The 20829-nt window shown below is 59.2% G+C and overlaps 1 protein-coding gene across 3 annotated transcripts; it reads left to right on the top strand.

The window, feature by feature from the left end:
• Positions 1–1499: 1499 nt before the first annotated feature.
• SLC25A39 (solute carrier family 25 member 39) lies at positions 1500–19554 on the top strand. 3 transcript variants are annotated; one of them, XM_054014262.1, is made up of 12 exons: positions 1500–1692; positions 7976–8084; positions 8791–8850; positions 10883–10927; positions 12850–12959; positions 13914–13981; positions 15179–15303; positions 16057–16230; positions 16832–16941; positions 17524–17605; positions 17928–18008; positions 18121–19554. In XM_054014262.1, exons 2-12 carry the CDS (start codon positions 7985–7987, stop codon positions 18237–18239), a joined length of 1074 nt encoding a protein of 357 aa, XP_053870237.1. In that variant the 5' UTR covers positions 1500–1692; positions 7976–7984; the 3' UTR covers positions 18240–19554. The 3 variants fall into 3 exon arrangements, with proteins under 3 accessions (XP_053870237.1, XP_053870239.1, XP_053870238.1); XM_054014263.1 differs by lacking the exon at positions 1500–1692 and adding an exon at positions 7725–7865; XM_054014264.1 differs by lacking the exon at positions 10883–10927.
• Positions 19555–20829: the final 1275 nt, after the last annotated feature.

Below are 20829 nucleotides of genomic sequence, written 5' to 3' on the forward strand. Positions count from 1 at the left end.
TAACCCCATTTAGTCCCCATGAGCTCCAGCTACTAGCGCCGAAACACAACAACATGGAGTCAGCCCGTGCTTTCCGATTCCAAACTTCCACCATCCTCCAGGGGAAAAATACTCTCGTGTGTATTTAACCTGAACTTTCGTTCTCATTTCATTTCCGGTACCCTCCATACCTTTTCCTAGGGCTAGTTAGTTCCAGGCCTTTTAGATGCTGTCCCACCCTGCTCAGCACAGCCACACTGCCTACAACCCAAACATACCCCTTTCCTTGTAGTTGAAGTGACCTTATGCAGCCTCTCAGTTACTTTATATGTAAAATGGGGAAATGATACTTGTCTCTCTCCTGGAGTCAGGATACGAGGCCTTACCAGTAAGAAGGGATGTGGCCTCCATAGAAATATTAACAGGAGTCAGTCAGTAGAGGAAGTGAGACTAGAACCTATTTCCTCTTGCAGCTCCTTCAGCCTAGAGCTCCCTCTTGGAGGAACACCAACTCCCTGACATCCGTCTTCCCGAAGTTCCCCCCTTCCCAGGAGGCAGAAGCTCCCTGTGAATGGGGTTTGTGTGGAGGGACAGGAGGGGGAGTGAGGAACGGGCAGTGTCAGTCACAGTTGTGTCGAGTGTAAGTCAATTGCTCCCTGTCTGGCTGACGGTGGTGCACGCGTACACAGGGTGTGTGGAAGTCCCTCTGCCATGCTCTGGGGGATGCAGGCTGGCACGCTGAGGTGTACGTGTATGGAGTTTGTGTGTAAATCCTGCTGGTTCTGGCAGACCCTGTGGCCTGTTGTGTGTTCAGGAGCTGTGAATTCCTCTCCTCTGTGGCATGGCGTGTGGTAAACCTGTCTCCGATCACACTCCGTGATACATCTGTGGATGAGGGGACGTATGTGTGTAAACCCCTTTCTCTACAGAGTGTGGGTGTGAGCAAGGACATAAAGATCTCTGTGATGTGTGTGCTGGGGTGTAAACCCCCTGTGTGTGTAAATCGCTCTGCCTCAGGCACACTCAGCAGTGTGGGTGTGTAAATCGCTCTGCCTCAGGCACACTCAGCAGTGTGGGTGTGTAAATCGCTCTGCCTCAGGCACACTCAGCAGTGTGTGTTATCGGTGCTGGAACTGGGGATGCTGCCACATCTCCTGGTTTAAAATGGTTTCCATTATATACACGGTTTACACTTTGGTAAAAATGGCTCTCAGCCCCCCCCCCTCGCCCCTCACTATAGAAATTGTTCCAGCGCCCCCGGAGTGTGTGTAATCCCTGCTGTGTCTGCACACTCGGCAGCATTGGTGCGTGTAGGTGTGTAAGCATGGCTCGATTTGCAAGCCCTGGGGGGAGTGTGCAAGCCTCACTATCTCTGGCACGCTCATCTGTGGGCATGCGTGTGTAAGGCCCAGTGTCTCTGGAACACCCAGCCTGCTAGCCGCACACCCAGGCGGGGGCGTGTGTGTGTGTAAGCCCCGCCCCCGGCCGCGCTGCGCCTCGCCCCGCCCCTTCCCGCGCTGCCCGCAGACCGGAGCGGAAGCGCCGCTCGCTGCGGCCCAGCGGGTCCGGCCCAATCCAGCCACCCTCGGGGCGGCGATCCCGGCCCGGCCCCGGTCCTCCCGGCCCGGCCCATGGGACTCCTTAAAGGCGCAGGCAGCGGCCTCTCTGTATTCGTCGGCGGATGAAAAAATCACGTGTGGCTGAAATGGGCCGGTCAGTGGCGAGGGGCCCGGGGGGGATACAAGGGGGGGCGGGGGGAGAGAGACACAGGAGTGGGGGGGGGGAGACACAGGAGCGGGGGGAACACCCGGGGGGGCCGGGGGGGGGGAGACACAGGAGCGGGGGGAACACCCGGGGGGGCCGGGGGGGGGGGAGACACAGGAGCGGGGGGAACACCCGGGGGGGCCGGGGGGGGAGACACAGGAGCGGGGGGGAGACCCGGGGGGGCCGGGGGGGGGAGACACAGGAGCGGGGGGAACACCCGGGGGGGGAGACACAGGAGCGGGGGGAACACCCGGGGGGGGAGACACAGGAGCGGGGGGAACACCCGGGGGGGGAGACACAGGAGCGGGGGGAACACCCGGGGGGGCCGGGGGGGGGAGACACAGGAGCGGGGGGAACACCCGGGGGGGCCGGGGGGGGGAGACACAGGAGCGGGGGGAACACCCGGGGGGGGAGACACAGGAGCGGGGGGAACACCCGGGGGGGCCGGGGGGGGGAGACACAGGAGCGGGGGGAACACCCGGGGGGCCGGGGGGGGGAGACACAGGAGCGGGGGGAACACCCGGGGGGGCCGGGGGGGGGGGAGACACAGGAGCGGGGGGAACACCCGGGGGGGCCGGGGGGGGGGGAGACACAGGAGCGGGGGGAACACCCGGGGGGGCCGGGGGGGGGGGAGACACAGGAGCGGGGGGAACACCCGGGGGGGCCGGGGGGGGGGAGACACAGGAGCGGGGGGAGACACAGGAGCGGGGGGGGGGAGAACCCCTGCAGAGCGGGGGAACCCCGCGGGCAGGAGACACACACGCACACACACAGGAGCAGAGGGATAACTCTGGGGGGACGGGACATAGGAGTTAGGAGGGGGTAACCCCTGGGAGCAGCATGGGATACACACAGAAGTGGGGTGGGGGGAGTGGCTGCAATGTTAGATTGGGGAGTACTGGGGGCCAGGATGCCTGGGTTCTACTCCTGGCTCTGGTGCTGCCTCCCTGTGTGGGGTGGGCTGAGTCACTTCCCCACTCCGTGCCTCAGTTTCCCCATCTGTTGGTTAAGGGTGACATTGCCAGGAGGGGGGAAGGGGTTAATTCATTTCTGACTGCAAAGGCTGCCAGGCAGTCTGGGGCACTCACTCACCCCAGTGTCACTCCGGGGAGCACTGGGCTGGCTGTCCCTGTGCAGCTCCCATGCTGCTCTCTGCTTGGCCCAGCTCCTGCTGCTGATTGGCATGTTTGTGCGCCCAGAAGAGCTGACGAGTCGGAGCTGGGACTGCAGTAGCTCTATGCCCAACCCCACAACAGGGGGAGCCTGGGGGGGGCTGGAGGGGATGCTTCGGCTCCTAGACCCCAGGTGAGGAGCTTGTTCTGTGGGGTGGGGGTGGATGTGTATGTTAGCCTGGGGAGCTGGAGGCCAGAAGTGGGGAGACAGGCTCTTTAGGCCCCAGGAGAGGAGGACACAGCCTGGGGGCTCTGAGCCTGGGACAGGGTAGGGGGAGGGGTCCTAGACCCTAGGAAAGGACCCAAGGACAGTGGAAAGGGGGCGCGGGAGAGTTACAGCAACTAGGCTGCTGGAGGCCAGAAGTATCCCTTTCCAGACTCCAGGTGAGGAGATGGTGCAGTGCGGTGGGGGGACCGCAAGGCCCAGCCCTGGAGCAAGGAGCCAGGTGGATTTTCTCTTAGCCCCTAAGAGAAGAGTCCAATATGGTAGTGTTGGGAGCTGGGGTCTGGGAAGAGACACATTGATGCTAAACCACAGGAGAGAAGCCAGTTTGCGGGGGGGGGGCGGGGGCATGTGGTGCCCAGGTGGAGATAAGGGGCCAAATTTGCTCCTTGATCAGAGCGATGCTGACTGTGGAGTAAGCATTTCATGTTCTCTGGTTACTTCTTCTTATGCTCTTAGTTCAGACCAGCTGGATTGCAAAGTTCAATCTATTAATGAATTATTATTTATTATGATAGTAGTGCCTCGAGGCTCCCTTAGAAGCCCTTTGTAGCAGGGACTATCATTTACTGTAGGTTCATTCAGTGCCTATCGCACTGGGGCTCTGACCTGGTTGGGCTGTAACAGAAATGCCTGTAACCCCAGTACTAATCACTCTGCACACACTTAGCAATGCCTGTGCCTAGCCCCTGAGAACTCCCAGGTCAAAAGACAGTTGTTCCCTGTATGTTGCTCTCACGGGGAGCTGCTGTGCTAGGGTTAGGGGAGCTTGGCTGAGGAGCCCAGGTTTAACCCGCTAAAGCAATGCCCCGGGAGTGCACACAATGGAATGGCCTCGTCTGGGGCACGTATGGTCTCGAGGCTGCGTCCGCACTACAGACTTCTGCCAGCGTTGCTCTGTTGGTCGGGGTGTGATGAGGTTTGACCCCTGACCAATGCAGCTGGCAGGCAGAATTCTAGCGCGGATGCAACTTTACCAGCAACGCTCCCCTTTTACTGGTATAGCTTGTTTCACCCCTGGGGGTTGGTTTTACTTTACCAGGAAAAAGCTCTGCTTCTGCGGTATAGCTGTGTCCACAGCAGGAGCGCTTTGCCAGGATAGTGAAGTGCTGCTGGTGTAGACGTAGCCTCGGTTACACACATGCGGGTGTCTGCAGGTCACGTGCGTGGGCGCTCCAAAGCCCTGTGAAGCAAATAAAGCCTTGACATGAATCTTTCTGTCCTCTCTAGAGCTGGGACTAGACCAGGGTGAATACTGGGACTTCTCTATGAGCCAAGGATTGGTGGGGAGCACCACTGCCCCCATACCACTGCCTTTTTTTTCCCCCTCTCCTCACTTTTAAAAACAGCCCCACTTTGCTGCCATCACAGAGGCTGAGATTTTAAGTTCCTGATCCCAAACTCGTGGAAGTCAAGGGAGACCTTGCAATGGTTTAACCGGCTTTGTGTCAGGCCCAAAATGCACAAAAGGCAGAAAATCCCCCAGTTAAGATCTCCACAGCATCCTCTTTAGTCCTATGTAGTACTGCTTTATCCCATGCCTTGTCTGTCACGTTGTGAGCCCTCTGTCATGTTTGCGAAGACACCTAGCGCTTTGTGGGCACTACCAGAGACAAACAACATGCATAGCTTGGGAGAGCTCTGATTGAACACAGAGGTGCAGGTGAAGCTATGTAGGGTGGTGGCGCTGCCTTATTTCACTTAACTGACAGAGAAGAGCCTTCTTGGGCCAGCTGGTAATTATCTGTGGAGCTCCACTGGAGAGCCACTCGATGAAGGCTGTTAGTCTGGGTTTCCCTGTTTTGTTCTCTCCGGAGATGCCTGCGATATGAGAATCAAGCTGATGTCTTCCTGCCTCTGACTTCCATGCGGGTGATCCTGATCTTGCAGTGGGCATTTGGCTGGTAATGAACAAGGTGGTAGACTCTGGACTGGCTCCTACAGGGCCAGTGGGGGTGAGACCTTGTTTATTTGTCAGTAACATCAGCAGGTGTGAGTCACTGACATGCAGGGAGCGGCGATGAGGAAGAAGGGGCCATCTGTACGGAAACTGTCCACCTCCTCTCAGTGGAATCTTCTGCATTTAAAATCTTAGCCCTACCGTGCCTGGCCATGTCACTGCTTGCACCGATTGCTACACCAGCTTTTACAGACACATCAGTGCCTTTCTAATAGTAAACAGCTGGCCACGGTCATGCTCGCTAGGGGCACTTTTTCCTGAGTTAAGGCTCCTGTAAAAGGCAGCAGGTCAGACCCTAGGGGGAGGGAAGCAGGAGGCTGTGTGTGTGTAAGGACTGATTATATAGGCTGCTTGTGTGCGGGGAGCACAGCTGCAGTCATTGGAGAACTTCATTCCAAGGACCATGATGAGACCCTAGGGCAGTGAGTCTTAACCTTTACTGCAGCCTCCACCCCTTTGGTTCTCAAAATATGGTCTCGCACCCCTTATCAAAAATCCTCGAAGTAGGCCAGTTCTTTAAACCTAGATATATTTTTTGTTTGTATATTACAGTTATCGTTAAATGCATAATGTTAATAAATACCTAGGTTTGATGAAACAAAGTAATTGTACTTCCGTGCCTGTGCTTAATTTGTGTTTTCGATGATTTACCTTCTAAAACAAATCTGGCACGTCTCGCACCCCCAGAGAGGGCATCTCAAAGCCTTAGGGGGTGCGTGCACCCCAGGTTAAGAACCACTGCTCTAGGGTATTCTCCCATCTAAGCAGAGGTCCTAGGACATTACTCCCTTTAATCCTACAAATCCGGGGGGGGGAGGGAGGAGCCATGCGCGACTCTCGCAGTGTGCGTGGTACCTGTAATAGGACGGCAGATGCTAGGACCTTGCTTAGGGATCGAGGGCGTATCTGTGGAATTCTCTCATTATCAGGTGCTGGAGCCCTAAGCAAAAGTGCAGCGTAATTATCCCCCAGTCACTGTAAGGTTACATCAGCTTCTCTCAGGCAGAGGGAACTAGGGCCCAGGATAGGGGAGCTCCCCTAGAGGGAAGCCCTAAGAACGGCCAAGCAGAGATTTATGATCTGGAATCGTGATTTGAGTTACCAGTAAAACCAACCCCCAGGAAAGGGGTATGTTTGGGTTGTAGGCAGTGTGGCTGTGCTGAGCAGGGTGGGACAGCGTCCAAAAGGAACACACAAAGACCTGGAACTAACTAGCCCTAGGAAAAGGTATGGAGGGTACCGGCAATGAAATGAGAACGAACGTTCAGGTTAAATACAGACGAGGGTATTTTTCCCCTGGAGGACGGTGGAAGTTTGGAATCGGAAAGCACGGGCTGACTCCATGTTGTTGTGTTTCGGCGCTAGTAGCTGGAGCTCGTGGGGGTTAAATGGGGTTAGATCCTGAAGTGCAGGGAAAGAAATGTAGTCTGGGCGCAGGGCTGTGAGGTAGGACTCCAGGCTTCCATTGCTGGCTCTGACACTAGCTTCCTCTAAGCCGGTGTTAGGCAAGTCACTTCCCCTCTCCACGCTTCATGTTCTGGACTGTAGAAGCAGCAGGCTAGTCCCTTGCCAGGTGTGGGGCCAGTGGGAGGGTTAATTAATGGCTATAGAGCAGTGGCTCTCAACCTTTCCAGATGACTGGACCCCTTTCAGGAGTCTGATTTGTCTTGCATACCTCAAGTTTCACTCACTTAAAAACAACTTGCTTACAAAATCAGACTTAAAAGTACAAAAGCGTGTCAGCGCACGGTTACTGAAATTGCTGACTCATTTTGACACATTATAAAATAAACCGATTGGAATATAACTATTGTCCTTGCAGTTCAGTGGAGAGCATGTAGAGCCGTATAAACAAGTCTTTGTCTGTATGAAATTTTAGTTTGTACTGGCTTCGCTAGTGCTTTCCGTGTAGCCTGTTGTAAAATCAAGCAAATATGTAGGTGAGTTGATGTACCCCTGGCAGATCTCTGCGTACCCCCAGGGATACATGTACCCCTGGTTGAAAACCACTGCCGCAGAGGGCTTTGCTGTTCAAAGTACTAAGTGTTGCCATTCCTGCCAACGTGCACATGGTTGCACTGGTCCCCATGTCTGAAGAAAGACTCCTGCCCCCTCTCCCTAGCACTTCTGGGCTGGGCTGGGAGGGAATTAGCTATTTGGATTAGGTGGACGTACCCCTGTGATCAGTTCCCTGGGACTGCAGGCACTGCACCTTGCTTCTCCCCATCTGTTGACTTCGCACCACCCAGCCCCTCCTTCCTGCGTTGAGGGGGCGCGGCTCCTCCTCACAGGGCTGCACGCCTGCTAGAGGAATGGGAGAGCTCGGTGCGTCTCACTCTGCTCCCCTCCCAGCCCTTGCTGGGTCTCCCCTGCGGTAGCGCCTAATACTGGCTTCTTAGGTTCATCGCCTCAGATCAGGCCAGGCCTGGATCCAGCTGTGGTGCTGGCAGGATCTTATCGGCGCTGCACCTGGTGCTGTCTCCCCCCATTGGGCGGACGATTGTATAAGCAGCACACGCGAGAAGGAGCCCCACCCCTTCTGCCAAGCCTGGATAACGCTGCCAGCGAGGGGTGGGGATTCAGCCAGCATGCGGAGGCAGCTGCACGGTGGCAAGAGGGCTCTCTAGGTTTGACCCCAGGAAGGCAGGGATGTTGGGACCTCTCAGACCTGGTCTCACTTGCTCAAGGGGCACTAATCTCCCTCTCAGGGGCCAGCGGTAACCAGTCTGCTCTGAAATGCCGTCTCCTTGGGGCTCCCCCAGCCAGCGTACGTACCAAGGGAGCCGATGGCTCTAGCTGGAGGCTTCTGGGATGAAGCTCGGAGCCGGAAGACAGCATTGCCTGTAACAGCGCCGCTGCCCCCTTTGTGTCTTGCAGGCGGGTAGCATGATGTCTGAGAACACGTCAGTGAGCCCTGCAGGGGGCATCACCCCCCTGCAGCAGATGCTGGCATCTGGGACCGGGGCCCTCTTCACATCTCTCTTCGGTAAGGGGTCAGCGTGGGGATGGCTGAGCGAGGCTGGAGAGACAAGGCGGGTGGGTGGGTGCATGCAAGGATTTCCACGTGAGTTCAGGGTATGTACGTAGGGAGGTCGGGGCGTGCGCATGTGTATAAGGGGATGAGAGTGAGTGTGCAAAGGGCAGGTAAGCTCACTGTTCTGAACTTAGGACAATCTCTGGGGCTTCTGCTGATACGGCCATGGCCTCTTCCACCTCTCAACTTCCCTTTCCTAGCAACCCTCCCCCTGGAATTCCAGCTTGATTCCTTGTGTCTCATCCCCTGATTAAAGTTTCTCCCAGCAAATCTGGCCTGGTCATTAAGAGGCTTAAAACTCCTTGGAGAGCTGGAGTCTGGCTGTTTGCTGTGCACCATGGGCTCTGCTGACCCCGGGCTCCAGAGGGAGGTGTGAGGAAGAGCAGGTTCAGTTCCCAGCTCTGGGAAGGAAGGTGGGGTCTGGTGATTAGAGGGAGAGGAACATGGACTCCTGGGTTCTACTGAGCTCTGCCCACGCTCACGCTGTGAGTTCGGCCACGGCCCTTCCCATCTTTGAACCGCTGTTTCCCTGTCGATATTAAATCCATTTCCAGATCTACCTTTCGGGGGGGGGGAGGTGTATTTTCCGACTCACTGATAAAGCACTCTGCGTCACCCTACACTGGCCCCAGGTCTAAGTAGGCGCCTTCTCTTTCAGTGACTCCCCTGGATGTGGTGAAGATCCGGCTGCAGGCCCAGAGGACGCCCTTCTCTAAAGGTAACTAAGTGCCCAGGGCAGAAATCTTGCCTTCTCTCCGCAGCTGGAGGCCAGGTGGGTCGTCTCCGAGCCTGCGACCCCTGCAGCAGCGAGCCCGGCATGCGGTAGCTCAGACCCCAGGTCGTTTCTCTCCCCGGCTTTGCCTGGCAGGTGTCTGTGAACCGCAGCAATCCCAGTCCCCTATACAGGCCCCAAGGGGAGTTGTGAGGAAGAGCCTCTGCCTGGTTAGTGAAGGGCTTATCGGGTTCTGTGATATTTGGCTACTCGGTCTGGGCAGGGACTGCCTGCAGGCAGCAGAGCAGTGAAGACCACCGCAACGGTGGTCACGTGGGGTTGGTGCCCCACTGATGGGGACACAGGTTCAGCAGAGGGGGTCTGGCAAGGGACCCTCAGGCTGCATCCCCATTTGGATGCTTCTTTCCTAGGCCCTCTCCAGGAGGCCCAATCCTGGCATGCGTGGCCCCCTCCCCCCCCATACCCTGAACCTGTGCAGCTGGCTTGAGTGGGATCAGCGTTCCCACAACGGCACCCCAGTAGTGTACCACCCACAGGGGGCGAAGAGCATCCTGCCTCTGGGGTGGGAGCTGGGCTCACATCTGTGTGGCCTTAGGGGAGAGGGAATGTGGGCTTAGGTGTCCCATAGGGCCTCGGAGCCTAGCTGGGCTGGGATGTCCTGTATGGACCTGAAGTGGGTGGGTTGGTGGGGTGCCTGGCTCATGTAAAGGGCTCCCCAGAGCCAGGGACTGGTCATTATCTGTAGGCCTCTAGTGAAGGCAGGAAATTGGGCTCCCTCCTTCTGGCTCTGCCCTCCCTTCCAGGTTCTGGTGCTGCTTGACAGGAAGGAGCACGTCCCAGGCCTTGGCTTGTCCTGGCCACTGCCCTGCGGGGCTGCTCTGCATTAATCACCACCAGCCTGAACTAACCCTGGCTGACGGCTCCGGGAGCAGCCAGGCCCTTTCAAGCCTCAGCAGGAGTTTAAGTCGCTCACAGACTGCGTGAGAATCCCTCTTGCCTCCAGGTTCTCTTTCAAATAGTGAGCCAGGCCTGGGACACCTGCAGTGACTGTCATGGGAGGGATTTTGGTACGGGTTAGAGCAGGGGCCTGAGGGTTAGGACTCCTGGGTTCTGATCCCACTGCTTCCCTCTGGGAGTCACTTCCCCTCCCTGTGCCTCAGCCTCCCTCCCCCCCCCAAGCTATAAAACTCGGGAGCAGAAAGTCTGTTTGTTTGTGAAGCAGTTTGGAAGTCTCACGTGGAAGGGACTAGTCCAGGGATCGGCAACCTTTGGCACGCGGCCTGTCAGGGAAATCTGCTGGCGGGCTGGGATAGTTTGTTTACCTGCAGCGGCCGCGGGTTTGGCCGATCGCAGCTCCCACTGTCTGAGGTTTGCCATTCCAAGCCAAGGGAGGCTGCAGGAAGCGGTGGCCAGCAGATCCCTCGGCCCACACCGCTTCCCGCCGTCCCCATTGGCCTGGAACAGCAAACTGCAGCCAGTGGGAGCTGCGCTCAGCCAAACCCGCGGACACTGCAGGTAAACAAACCGGCCCGGACCGCCAGTGGATTTCCCTGATGGGCTGCGTGCCAGAGGTTGCCGATCCCTGGACTAGAGACAATGGGCTAGTCTGGTGGAACGGGGTCCCTTGGAATCCGTATGGGGCTGGATTCAGGTGACTTGACTGCCGGAGTCGTGCTGCTAAATAGATCCTGGGCGTTCCTGCACCTGCCCAGCTGTGTGGGGCTATGGAACAGATGTTAAGAGACGCCTCCCTGTTGCGGGCCGGCAGAAGTGACTTGTGTTATCAGCCGGGGTGTGTGTGTAGCATTCTCAGATCTCGTCCCAGCTCAAGACAGCAGCCTCCCCCTTTCCAAACCCGAGTGGCTTGCCCCAGAACAGCCCCCACATCCCAGCTCTCTGCTGACAGCAGGGCACGGGGGTCCCTGCCTTCCTAGACTATGCACTGCTAGCACCCACCTGCCTGGCCCCCGAGAGCTTGGCCCCGCCTGTCGCTAAATGTGTCCCTGTTGTGTTTCAGTGTTGTCAGTAGAGTGTGTGCCCTGGAGCGTTCACCAGTCCAAATGTGAGTATCTCGGGGTATTCTCCTTTCACCCTCTTCCTGCTAACAGCCTCCCGTGGCTGCTGACCCTCAACAGCTCCATCCCCCCCATCCCGGGGAGAACCTGTTCCCCATAGCTGCAGTCTCCAGAGCGGGGCAGTGCAGGGCTCTGTGTACCCTTGCTCACCCCACGCCATCTTCCTTCCATCCCTACTGCAATGGAGTCTAGTTCCGAGTCATCTGGGGGTCAGGTGCTGTCTGATGGTTAGAGGAGGGGGCACTGGGAGCTGCAGCACTGGGTTCTGTTCTCAGCCCTGCCACTGACTCACTCCATGGCCTTGGGTAAGTCCCCTCACCTCTGTGCCTCCCGGGGGTGGAGGCAGTTGTGAGACTGACCCCGCAGGCTGTTTGTCATCAGGCAGGTGGGGCCTGGGAATGGTTCTCCCATCCCTGGAGTCAGGGCCTGGGAGTTGTTAGCTTGCCGAGTCGTGGCTGTGATAGGGACTTCTGGCTTTTACACCCCCCCCCCCCCCCCATCCCATGGCCCATTCTGTAACCACCCCCCTCCTGGCATAGCTATGCAGGACAGGGACAACGGCGAGGGGAGGGGCCCCCTTGGGCATATCCAGCCTCGGCTGCTTCGAGGGGAGCCTCTTCTGCCCAATGACGTCTTGCAGCAGCCCCTCACGTGCCCTCCCCCCCCAATGTCCTGGATGGAATGCAGGGGGCAGTACCCCCCCAACACACACATACACACACTGTAGGGTTACTAGTGCTCTGTCAGAAACATGTGCTGGAAGCTGGCTGACCCAGGCCACTTGGGGGTTCAACACTAGCCAATTCCCCTGCAGGAGCACACGTGGGCCGTTCCGTCAGTCTGTCGTCTGTCCTCCCCTCTGCCTGCCCTGCTACGCACTTGGATCCCTGCTGAGCCTAGCCTGCCGCCCGCAGTTATGCCCTGGGCATGGAAACCAGACTGGCCCGTAGGGGTGGCTGATGCTGATTTGGTGGTGGGGATGGCTCTAGCGAGGTTGGCAACTTTGTCCACACCCTGCCTTTCCTCTGCCCATCTGGCAGCTTCCCACACCAGGCTCCCGTGCCCACTGCTGCCTCTCTCCCTGCTAGGCTCCCCTCTCTGCTGGGCAATTGTCCCTGGGGTTTGGCAGAGGGCTGCTTTAATCTGTGTGTCTGGCTCTCCAGCGGCCCCGAGGCAGGGAAAGGGATTTGAATGAGATCATGGGGAAGGGAGCCAGGCAAACCCTCAGGGTGACAGGGCTGACACTGACTCGTGGAGGCAGGTGGCCTCCTGCCAGCACGGGCTGTTAGTGCAGGCTGACAGGACGGCTTTAGGGTGAGCGCATCGCGGGGAGCGTGATGGAGTCAGACAGTTTCCCAGGACTCGCCCTTTTGCCTCGCCGCACTTCTGCTCTGGTGCCTTTATTCTGCATGACAGGATTGGGGCAAGTCCCGACCTGCGCCTGCCCCCCCACTAAACGTGCCTGTGTCCCAGGCCTGAGGTAACAATGGCTTGCGGGAGGCCTGAGGCCTGGCCACCCCAGGGCGCTCTGTCTGAGATGAGCTTTGGCCTGGCTGCTCCAGCTGTCTACACCCCCGCTGACCTGTCCAGCTCCCCACAAACTCTCCGTCCCCATGGCTGCCGGCTCCTCTCTCCCTGGCTGCCCTTTGGGAGAGCAGGGGCAGCGCCCCATGGGGCTCACAGAGATTGAAAGAGGAGCAGAGTTCTGGGGGCGGCAGGGAATGGGGCAGAGAGGAGCTGGCAGGGCCCTGAGGGGTACAGCCCTGCCCTCTGCTGAGGGTCCTTGCAGAAGGAAAGGGCAGAGCCAGGAGCAAGGAGGGAGCTTGGGGGTGGGGAAGGGAAGAGCCTGAAGCGGGCTGGACTGGGCGCGAGTTTAACCCCACTGTGTCTCCCCTGCCCCCTCCCACAGGGAAATGCTTCGTGTACTGCAACGGGCTCATGGACCACTTGTACGTCTGCCAGAACGGGAGCAGCTGCACCGCCTGGTACAAGTCCCCCACCCGTTTCACCGGCACCCTGGTGAGGCTCTTTTCCTGCCGGGACCTGGCTGCCTTGGCGGGGAGCCAGAGCCAGTGCAGGGTCAGGCCTGTGGCTCGATGGCCAGGCTGCGTGCGGCAGTTCGGGCACCGCGGTCTGGGCTCTGCCGGGCCGCCTGGCAGGGTGATTGATGGTGCGGGGGAGGAGACCGGGCCGGGTGCACCAGTGTTCGGATTAACCCTTTCCACTCCTAGGTGGCTCTGGCGCTGTGGAGGGGAAAGGGTTAATTTGCAAGAGGGGCATGTAAGAGGGTGTGCCTGTCCTGTAGTGCCCCTGCTGGCCAAGCATGGCTCTGCAGAGGCCTGACTCAGTTTCCCTTTATCTCAGGGCTCCTTAATAAATGCCGCACTGGCTTTTTCGTGGCTAATGTCACACCTGGTTTAACCACAGATGGTTCAAAACAGTCCTCAAAGGCCCAAAACAAAGTCCATCACCATGACACCAGTTCATACTCGGCTCGGACGTCCCCAGCCAGTCCTGGAGCGCTTCTCCAGTCTCTGACCTTCCTAGCCAGAGCTCAGCTTTGTACCCCCTGCTCTCCTGGCCCACCCCTGGTTACCCAGGGTCTCCTGCTCTCTGCAGCCCCTGCCATGGCTTCCTCTAGCAGCACCCGTACCTGCCCTGGGGTGCCTTCCATCCCCTGCTGCTGTCTTCCCCTTTATAAGGCCCAGGTGCCTTCCCTTAAGCCCAGTTGGGGAGCAGGTTACCAGTCAGCTGTACTCCCCTTCCCCCCCCCTTAAGGAGCCAGTCACCCTGTGATGAGGGCTAGGCTGGAGAAGCAGCAGAGCTCGGCGTGGGAGGGGAAGACGCAGCCCCTGGCTGGGCTCTGGAGTGGGTATCTAGTCTCCCTTTCAGGCTACAGGGCTGCCCCTAGCATTGGGGGAAAGCCTCCTCCCCCTACGCTCTAACCCCCTTGTGCTCTCCTCTTCCTTTCAGGATGCCTTCGTGAAGATCACACGTTACGAGGGCATTCGGTCTCTGTGGAGCGGCCTGCCACCCACCTTGTGAGTCTGAGCACCGAGCGTTACAGCCCTTCCCCGCCGCATGCCTGCTCGAAGGGAGGCCGAATGCAAACACCTGGGCCCCCCTGCCTGCGGTGCTTGCCGGCCGTGCACTCCCAGTCTTCCTGCAGGGCCCACACAACCTGGGCGCTGGCGCTACTGACCTTTGCCCTGAGGTCTCTGACTGCGGGGGGAGGAGGTGGCGGTGACTGTCCTGCACTGACCCAGAATCCTTGGTTATCCCTGGACTGCAAACTGTCTGCCTCCCCCTCCCCAGACCCCCTTCCCGCCTTTTCCACTCCCTCTCTGCATGAAGGTGTCCCTGTCCTCTATCACCGCCCACTGGGCGAGCATGGCTCTGCAAAGGCCTGCCTCAGTTTCCTCTGAGGCTCCTTAATCACCCCCACAAGGGCAATGTCTCAGCGAACGCCACCGCTGTCTGGGGCTGGTTTGACAACAGAAACAGTGCGAAACGATTCTCCAACAAAGCCCATCACCATAATACAAAAGTTCATACCCAGCTCTGGTGTCCTCAGCCCGTCCTGGAGCTCATCACCTGTTCCAGCCCTTCCTAGCCAGAGCTCAGCCCGTTTTTAGCCTTCCCTGGCTCAGAGAGGTCAGCAGGGAAACCCCCTCTGCTGCTCTCCTTGCCTTCCCCGGCCACTTAGAATCACTAGCAGGTCTTCCTGCTCCCTGTAGCTGTACTCTGATCTTAGCTGGGCTGAGAGCTGTCTGGAGATCAACCTTCCTCTGCTTCTGTCTCCCCTTTATAAGATCCAGGTGTTTTCCCTTAAGCCCAGCTGGGCAGCAGGTAATTAGTCCCAGGTGCACTGGCCTCCCCTCCCCTGCTCCCTCTTAAAGGGGCCAGTCACCCCGTGACACTCCCCACAGACAGCCCCCTTCGCCCTCTGACCTTTCAGGCGGAGCTGTGTGCCTGCGGCGTTTTGACAGGGTCCTCTGTGTGCGTGAAGCCTTTTCAGGCAAACGGAAACCCCCCCCCCCCCCTCACCCGACCCCATTGCTCTCTGGGAAATGGGTCCCACTGCTTAGCCAGAGAATGGGAGGGGCTGTGTCAAGGCCCAGCTGGGATGGGGGGGGGGGGGGATTATGGATTATGCCTGGAACAATCTGCCCCCCCTGCTCGGCATGGAGCGTGACACGAGTTGGCGGGTGATGCTAACGGGCCCCTCTCCTTGGCAGGGTGATGGCGGTGCCTGCCACGGTGATCTATTTCACCAGCTACGACCAGCTGCGGGATTATCTGCGCTGCCGGATGGGCAGCCAAGGGGCCCACGTCCCCCTGGTGGCTGGTGCCCTCGCCAGGCGTGAGTACTCTGCGTTCAGGGTCCATGTACCTTGCAGCCTCCCCCCGCCCTGCTCCTCTGGCCCGGGGGTAAAGAATCATTCCGAATGAACAACGGCCTGCCTTGGTTTTTAGCAGCGAGGGTCATTAACCGTCGGCACAGTTGGCCCGGGGTGGTGATGCTGGATTCTCCGTCCCTGGCCGTTTGTAAATCAAGAGCGGGTGTTTTTCTAAAAGCCCTCCTCTAGGGATCGTGGCCTGCGTTGTGCAGAGGGTCTGACGAGATGATCGCAAGGGTCCCTTCTGGCCTGGGAATCTACGAATCCCTGGGCCCTGCGTGTCCGTGGTTAGATCAATTCCCTGCTCTGTCGCGGACTTGCTGGGTGACCTCACGCACAACCCTGCCCCTCCCTGGGCTTTCATTTCCCCATCTCCCTGCAGCGGGAAGGCTGAACAGCCCCCCCCCCCCCCCCCCCCCCCGAATCACAGTGAGATCCTCATGCTGGGATGAGCCGTAAGCTGCTGTCCCAGGTGTACCGTGCTGCAAACAAGAAGCGATCCCAGCAGCCAGCTCCTTGCCAAACCCGATGGGCCGGTGCCAGGGCCGGCCCCCCTGGCCTCCTGCACCACGTGCTCTGCCCTTTCTAGGAATTGCAGGTGACTGCCCTGTTTGCACGTGGGGTTGAGACTGCCTGGCCTTGCCCCCGTCGTCGTGCCTTGGTATCACTCTTGCTGCTGGCTTGTCGGTAGCTGATGTTCTGACTCCCTCCCTCAGTGGGCGCGGTGACGGTGATCAGCCCCTTGGAACTCATCCGGACTAAGATGCAGTCCCGGCCGCTGAGCTACCGCGAGCTGCGTGTCTGCATCCAGTCCTCGGTGGCCCAGGACGGCTGGCTGTCCCTCTGGAGGGGCTGGGGGCCCACCGTGCTGCGGGACGTTCCCTTCTCAGGTATACCACACAGAAAAGGGGTGCTGGGGACTGGTGAGGGGGCTGCGGGCCGCACTGGGGCTGGAGACGTAGGGAAAGGGTTGACCCAGGACAAGAATTCCCTTCTTGCCATCTGCAGAGACCACTCGGTGTCATGCTAATAGCTTGGGGCTGCCTACAGGAGGCGCTGACGGGCCACACTCCAGTCCCTATCCCTTCTGTGTATCTCTTGTCCAGGGCAAAGTTTTTTACCTGACAATGGTGACTCCAGAGCGAAGGATTTTCAGACCCAGTCCCCACCTGAGCTGGGATACCAATTTGGTGGGGCTCAGCCCAGTTCCAGTTCCTTCATGCCAGGAAAAGCGGCTGGGTACTAATAGGCCTGCCAATTCCTAGTGTCAGCCGAACGGCCAAGGACCTCCCATCTCTCCCCTGTGCTCGCTCCCAGTCAGGGCTGGGCTGGGCAGGGGGATGTTTGCCTTTTGCCGTCTCTGCTCCGGGGCTGATAGACTGAGGTCAGTCCTCGGGGCTGGGGCTCAGTGCCAAAGGGCCATGCCCCGGGAGCAGCAGTGGAGGTGGCTGCTGATGCTTCTAACCCGGGGCGCTGGTCTGTCTCTCTCAGCTCTCTACTGGTTTAACTACGAGCTGGTGAAGGAATGGCTCTGCCGTCAGTCCCGGCTTGACGAAGCCACTTTCATGGTCAGCTTCACAGCGGGGGCCGTCTCGGGGACGGTGAGTATGGGAGCTTCTGTTCCGTCCTGGGGGATCCGAGTTTCTGCCTGGGTTTGAAGGGAGCCCGTTGGGCTACCTCCACCCCAGAACGTTGGGATTCTAACCAGGGGAAACAGCCCTGCTGGAATCAGAAGGGCTTCAGGGCGTTTTACTTGGGTGCAGTTTATTTGGGGGTCAGCTGTTCCCCTCCTTGAAACACTGGCACCTCGGATCCAGCAGCCTTGGCCAGCTTGGGTCCGGATAGACCGTTACTGGTTTTCAGATCCTTTCCCTGCCCCTGCACGAGACACAGGCAGTACCTGCCCCAGAGCAATGTCTGTGCAGGGACCAGCCTAGAGTCGGGGATGCAGTGGGAGCCGGGGGGGTTGTTGTTACACCAGAGGCCAGGAAACTCGGCCCCTTGTGGGCGGAGGTTCTAACCTGCCTAGGACAATGGGCGGAGGAGGGCTGAGCGCTCGGGGGGGCGGATGGTAGGGGCTGAATTCAGCATCTCTTGGCATGAGGGAGAAGTGCTGTAGGGGGAGGCACTGGGGTCCCCAGCTGTGGCTTGGGAGTGATGGGCAGCTTCTCCCCTTCCTCCAGGTGGCTGCCGTGCTGACGCTGCCCTTCGACGTGGTGAAGACCCAGCGACAGATTGAGCTGGGGGACAGGGAGACGCTCCGAGGTGAGGGGCTCATGGGGGGCCCGGCGGGAGCCCGGGCACGTGGGACTCTGAGCAGCCTCAGCCTTTGGCTCCAGCAGAAAATCCGTCTGGAACAGCCCATCGCGGGGGGCTGGCTCCTGTCGCTGCCCAGAGGGGGAGCTGTGATTCTGCACACCGGGGCGGGAGGGAGCGGTGGCCCCTCTGGAGCAGACACCCAGTGTCCAGCTGCTGCTCATGCCTTGGGGGGAAGCATTGGAAGGGGGGGCAGACCCTTCCCTAGGGTGAGTGGCGAGTTACCAGCCCCCCCTTCCCCTCAGACCTCCGCTTTGCCTTCGCCCCGCAGTGGCTGCCTCCAAGTCCTCGTCCACCTGGCTGCTGTTGCGGAGGATTCGAGCGGAGTCTGGCACCCGGGGGCTCTTCGCAGGTAACTAGAAGGGCAGCCGGGCCGGCTGTAGGATGAGGGGTGGGGAGCGAGCGCGTTTCCAGGGGTGCCAGCTAGCGGGAGCGGGTAACGCTGCTCTCTCTGCCCCCCGCAGGCTTCCTGCCCCGCGTCATCAAGGTGGCCCCGGCCTGCGCCATCATGATCAGCACCTACGAGTTCGGCAAGACCTTCTTCCAGAAGCTGAACCAGGAGCGACGGCTCAGCAGCCTGTGAGCGCCAGGGCGGGCCGAGCCCCCGCAGCGCAGCCTCCAAACTAAGCACCCTGTGGGCCAGGGCCAGGCGGTGGAGGTGGGGGAGTTCCCCAGAGGTGGCAAGCGGGAGGTGACTGCAGAGATCAGTGCTGGAATTCAGCTGCCAAAGCCAGGGCCTTTCATTTCATCCAGCCTCCTTTCCTGGGGCGGTTCTGCCTCCCTACCTCTCGGCTCCTGCTGAGATCCACTGGGAACAGACCTCCCTGCTAGCAACAGCTTCTTCCCCGACATGCCCTGGGCTGGGATATGCAACGTCCAAGTGCCTTCTAGTCTCGCTCTCTCCTTGGGTTTCCTGCATCCACCTCAGCGGGTTTCCTGGCTGCCTCCCCGGGGGCGAGCTAGAGAGGCTGTCAGAGCAGCGTGGGCACCACAGTGCTTCCCAGCTGAGAACGAACCGTCAGGCCTGTTTGCCTTTGACAACATCTCGCCTCCACCCTCCCTTCCCCACTGACACATTCATGGTTTGGAGGCTGCCTGCGCCGGCAGGGGGCCGCTCTCCAGCCTGTGAAGAGCCCCCCAGTGGTGGGTGCCCTGGCATCTGATTGCGCTGGCCTCTTGAGGGGGGCAGAAATAAGCTGTAGTGGGGGCGACGGAGTTGTCCTCTGGCGAACGCAGAGGGCCCCCTCCCTGCCCAGCCTGGTGGGGAGCAGGACAACCCCTGGCATTCCAAGTGAGGGGATCCCCTGCCAAGGATCGAGGGCCTTTCTCTTCCAAAGACTTAGAGCGAGTGGGGCATGAAGGGCAACAGCCCCTCCTGCTCGGAGTCTCTCCACATCTGTTCCTGCTGCTGGCTGAGTTTAGCCCTGGGATGGGGTCCTAACCCACCTCATGCCCTCTCCGCACACCCCATTCCCTTAGGCCTCCTCCCTGCGGGGCAGCGATACAAAGGATAGTTGTACCCTGGACTCTAGGCCAGTCCCCCGCTAGGTAGCACCATGGCTTCTTCCACTCAGGACTTCCCCATTCCTGTCTGTCCCCTGGAAGGCAGAGCTCTGGGGCTCAGCCCCCCAGGTGGCCCATGCTCCGACAAGACACCTTGCTGCTGGTAATGGACACCACCCGCTGGGCCCCTCCAGGGCTCCCCTTCCTCCCTGTTGCTGACAAAGGTGTGAACTCTCCAGGGCAGAGATTCCATGCCAAAGCGCCCCCATCCTCTTAGGGTCAGTAGCCGGACACGTAGCCATCCTCCTTCCTGTGGGTAACGCACGTGCCTGCGGCTGCTTGTAGAAGTGGGGATTCGTACCCACTTCCTTCAATAAAAGACATTTTATGTGAAATTTGTGCCTGAAAACCCTTGTGCCCCGTCCCCCACCTTCCCCACCTGCCTGGTCTCCCTCCATCTCCTCAGCTGCTGGATGGGGGGCTATCCAGGTGCTGGCAAGGGGCTAGGATTTGGCCTCCTACAATGAGCAGCCATTGATCTCCGCTGGGGAGGGCTTGTGTGCATCATGGTGTGATGGGGGGGGGGGTACTTCCTGTCAGTGTCTGTGCAGGGTGGGAATTGATTGGTTAATCTCTTGGCCCTTCATTAACCAAGGGGATCCCTGCTGGGGTCTCTGCACCCTGACTGTGCCCCAAAGAGGGGAACTCCAAAGCCCCCCCTGCCCCTCGCTCTCTCCTCATCTGAACGTGGGGCCCAGAGAGCCCTTCCGCAAAGGCTGCGCTGTGGTGTTTGGGGACTGTCCCATCCTGCAGCCAGCTCAGGGGGGTGGGGCTGAGAGCATTTTTGTAAGAAACTGCAAATGCGGGGGGCGGGACACGAGGAGTGTGTGTGTCTGAGCTGGTGAAACAGTACACAACCCAGCACCACCTGTTTCCTGCTGCCATAATGCATGGGAGGTGTGTGTGTCCTGCAAGACAGCCCCACTCATGGGGGTGGTAATGCCATGCCCTTCCCTGCCTGTTCTGGGGGGGCCTGTTGCCCACCCTGCTCGCTGCATCTCTCCACCTGTGGGTTTTCAAGCTATTGTGAGAGTTGTGAGGAAATGGGGGGGGGGGGTGTGACGAACTGGGCCTGTTCTCACTGTGGTCTGTGAATGCTGACAGGGGAGTGTGACTAGGATGGTCTGCATTGCAGGATGGGATCTGCCCGAGGGCGCATACCTGAGTGTGTAACATGAGAACCCAGGAAGGGGTTGAAGGGGAGGCGACTCCTTAGCCCGGGAAACTGAACAAAGGCTGTGGGAGGGGTCGCTGAAGGGAGAGTGCTGGAAGCAGGCAGGGAGAGAGGGCTGGGGGGCAGAGATGGCTCTGACCTCCCAAGGGGGGCTGGGCTGGGATGCCCGGGGACCCCAAGATGGACCTAACTGAGGGGGTCCCTGTTGTCTGTGCCTGCAAGACCTGTCTTGGACTGTATTCCTGTCATCCAAATAAACCTTCTGCTTTACTGGCTGGCTGAGAGTCATGGTGAATCGCAGGAAGTCGGGGGTGCAGGGCCCTGAGTCCCCCAATACTCCGTGACAGGGGGTGAATAAACCAACACCCCGCCCCTTGGTTCTCCATGGGGCAGTGCTTTCTACCTTGAGTGGATCAAGCCCTTCCTCTTTTCCAGG

This window comes from Malaclemys terrapin, chromosome 25 (genome assembly GCF_027887155.1).
Source record: "Malaclemys terrapin pileata isolate rMalTer1 chromosome 25, rMalTer1.hap1, whole genome shotgun sequence".
NCBI classification, from domain to species: domain Eukaryota; kingdom Metazoa; phylum Chordata; order Testudines; family Emydidae; genus Malaclemys; species Malaclemys terrapin.

Excerpts from the sequence above, each read along its gene's own strand:
- SLC25A39 (XM_054014262.1), top strand. The coding sequence starts at position 7,985 with ATGATGTCTGAGAACACGTCAGTGAGCCCTGCAGGGGGCATCACCCCC. Across the intron at positions 12,960-13,913 it reads CCCGTTTCACCGGCACCCTG|GATGCCTTCGTGAAGATCAC; the intron begins GTGAGGCTCTTT and ends TCTTCCTTTCAG. Across the intron at positions 13,982-15,178 it reads AGCGGCCTGCCACCCACCTT|GGTGATGGCGGTGCCTGCCA; the intron begins GTGAGTCTGAGC and ends TCTCCTTGGCAG.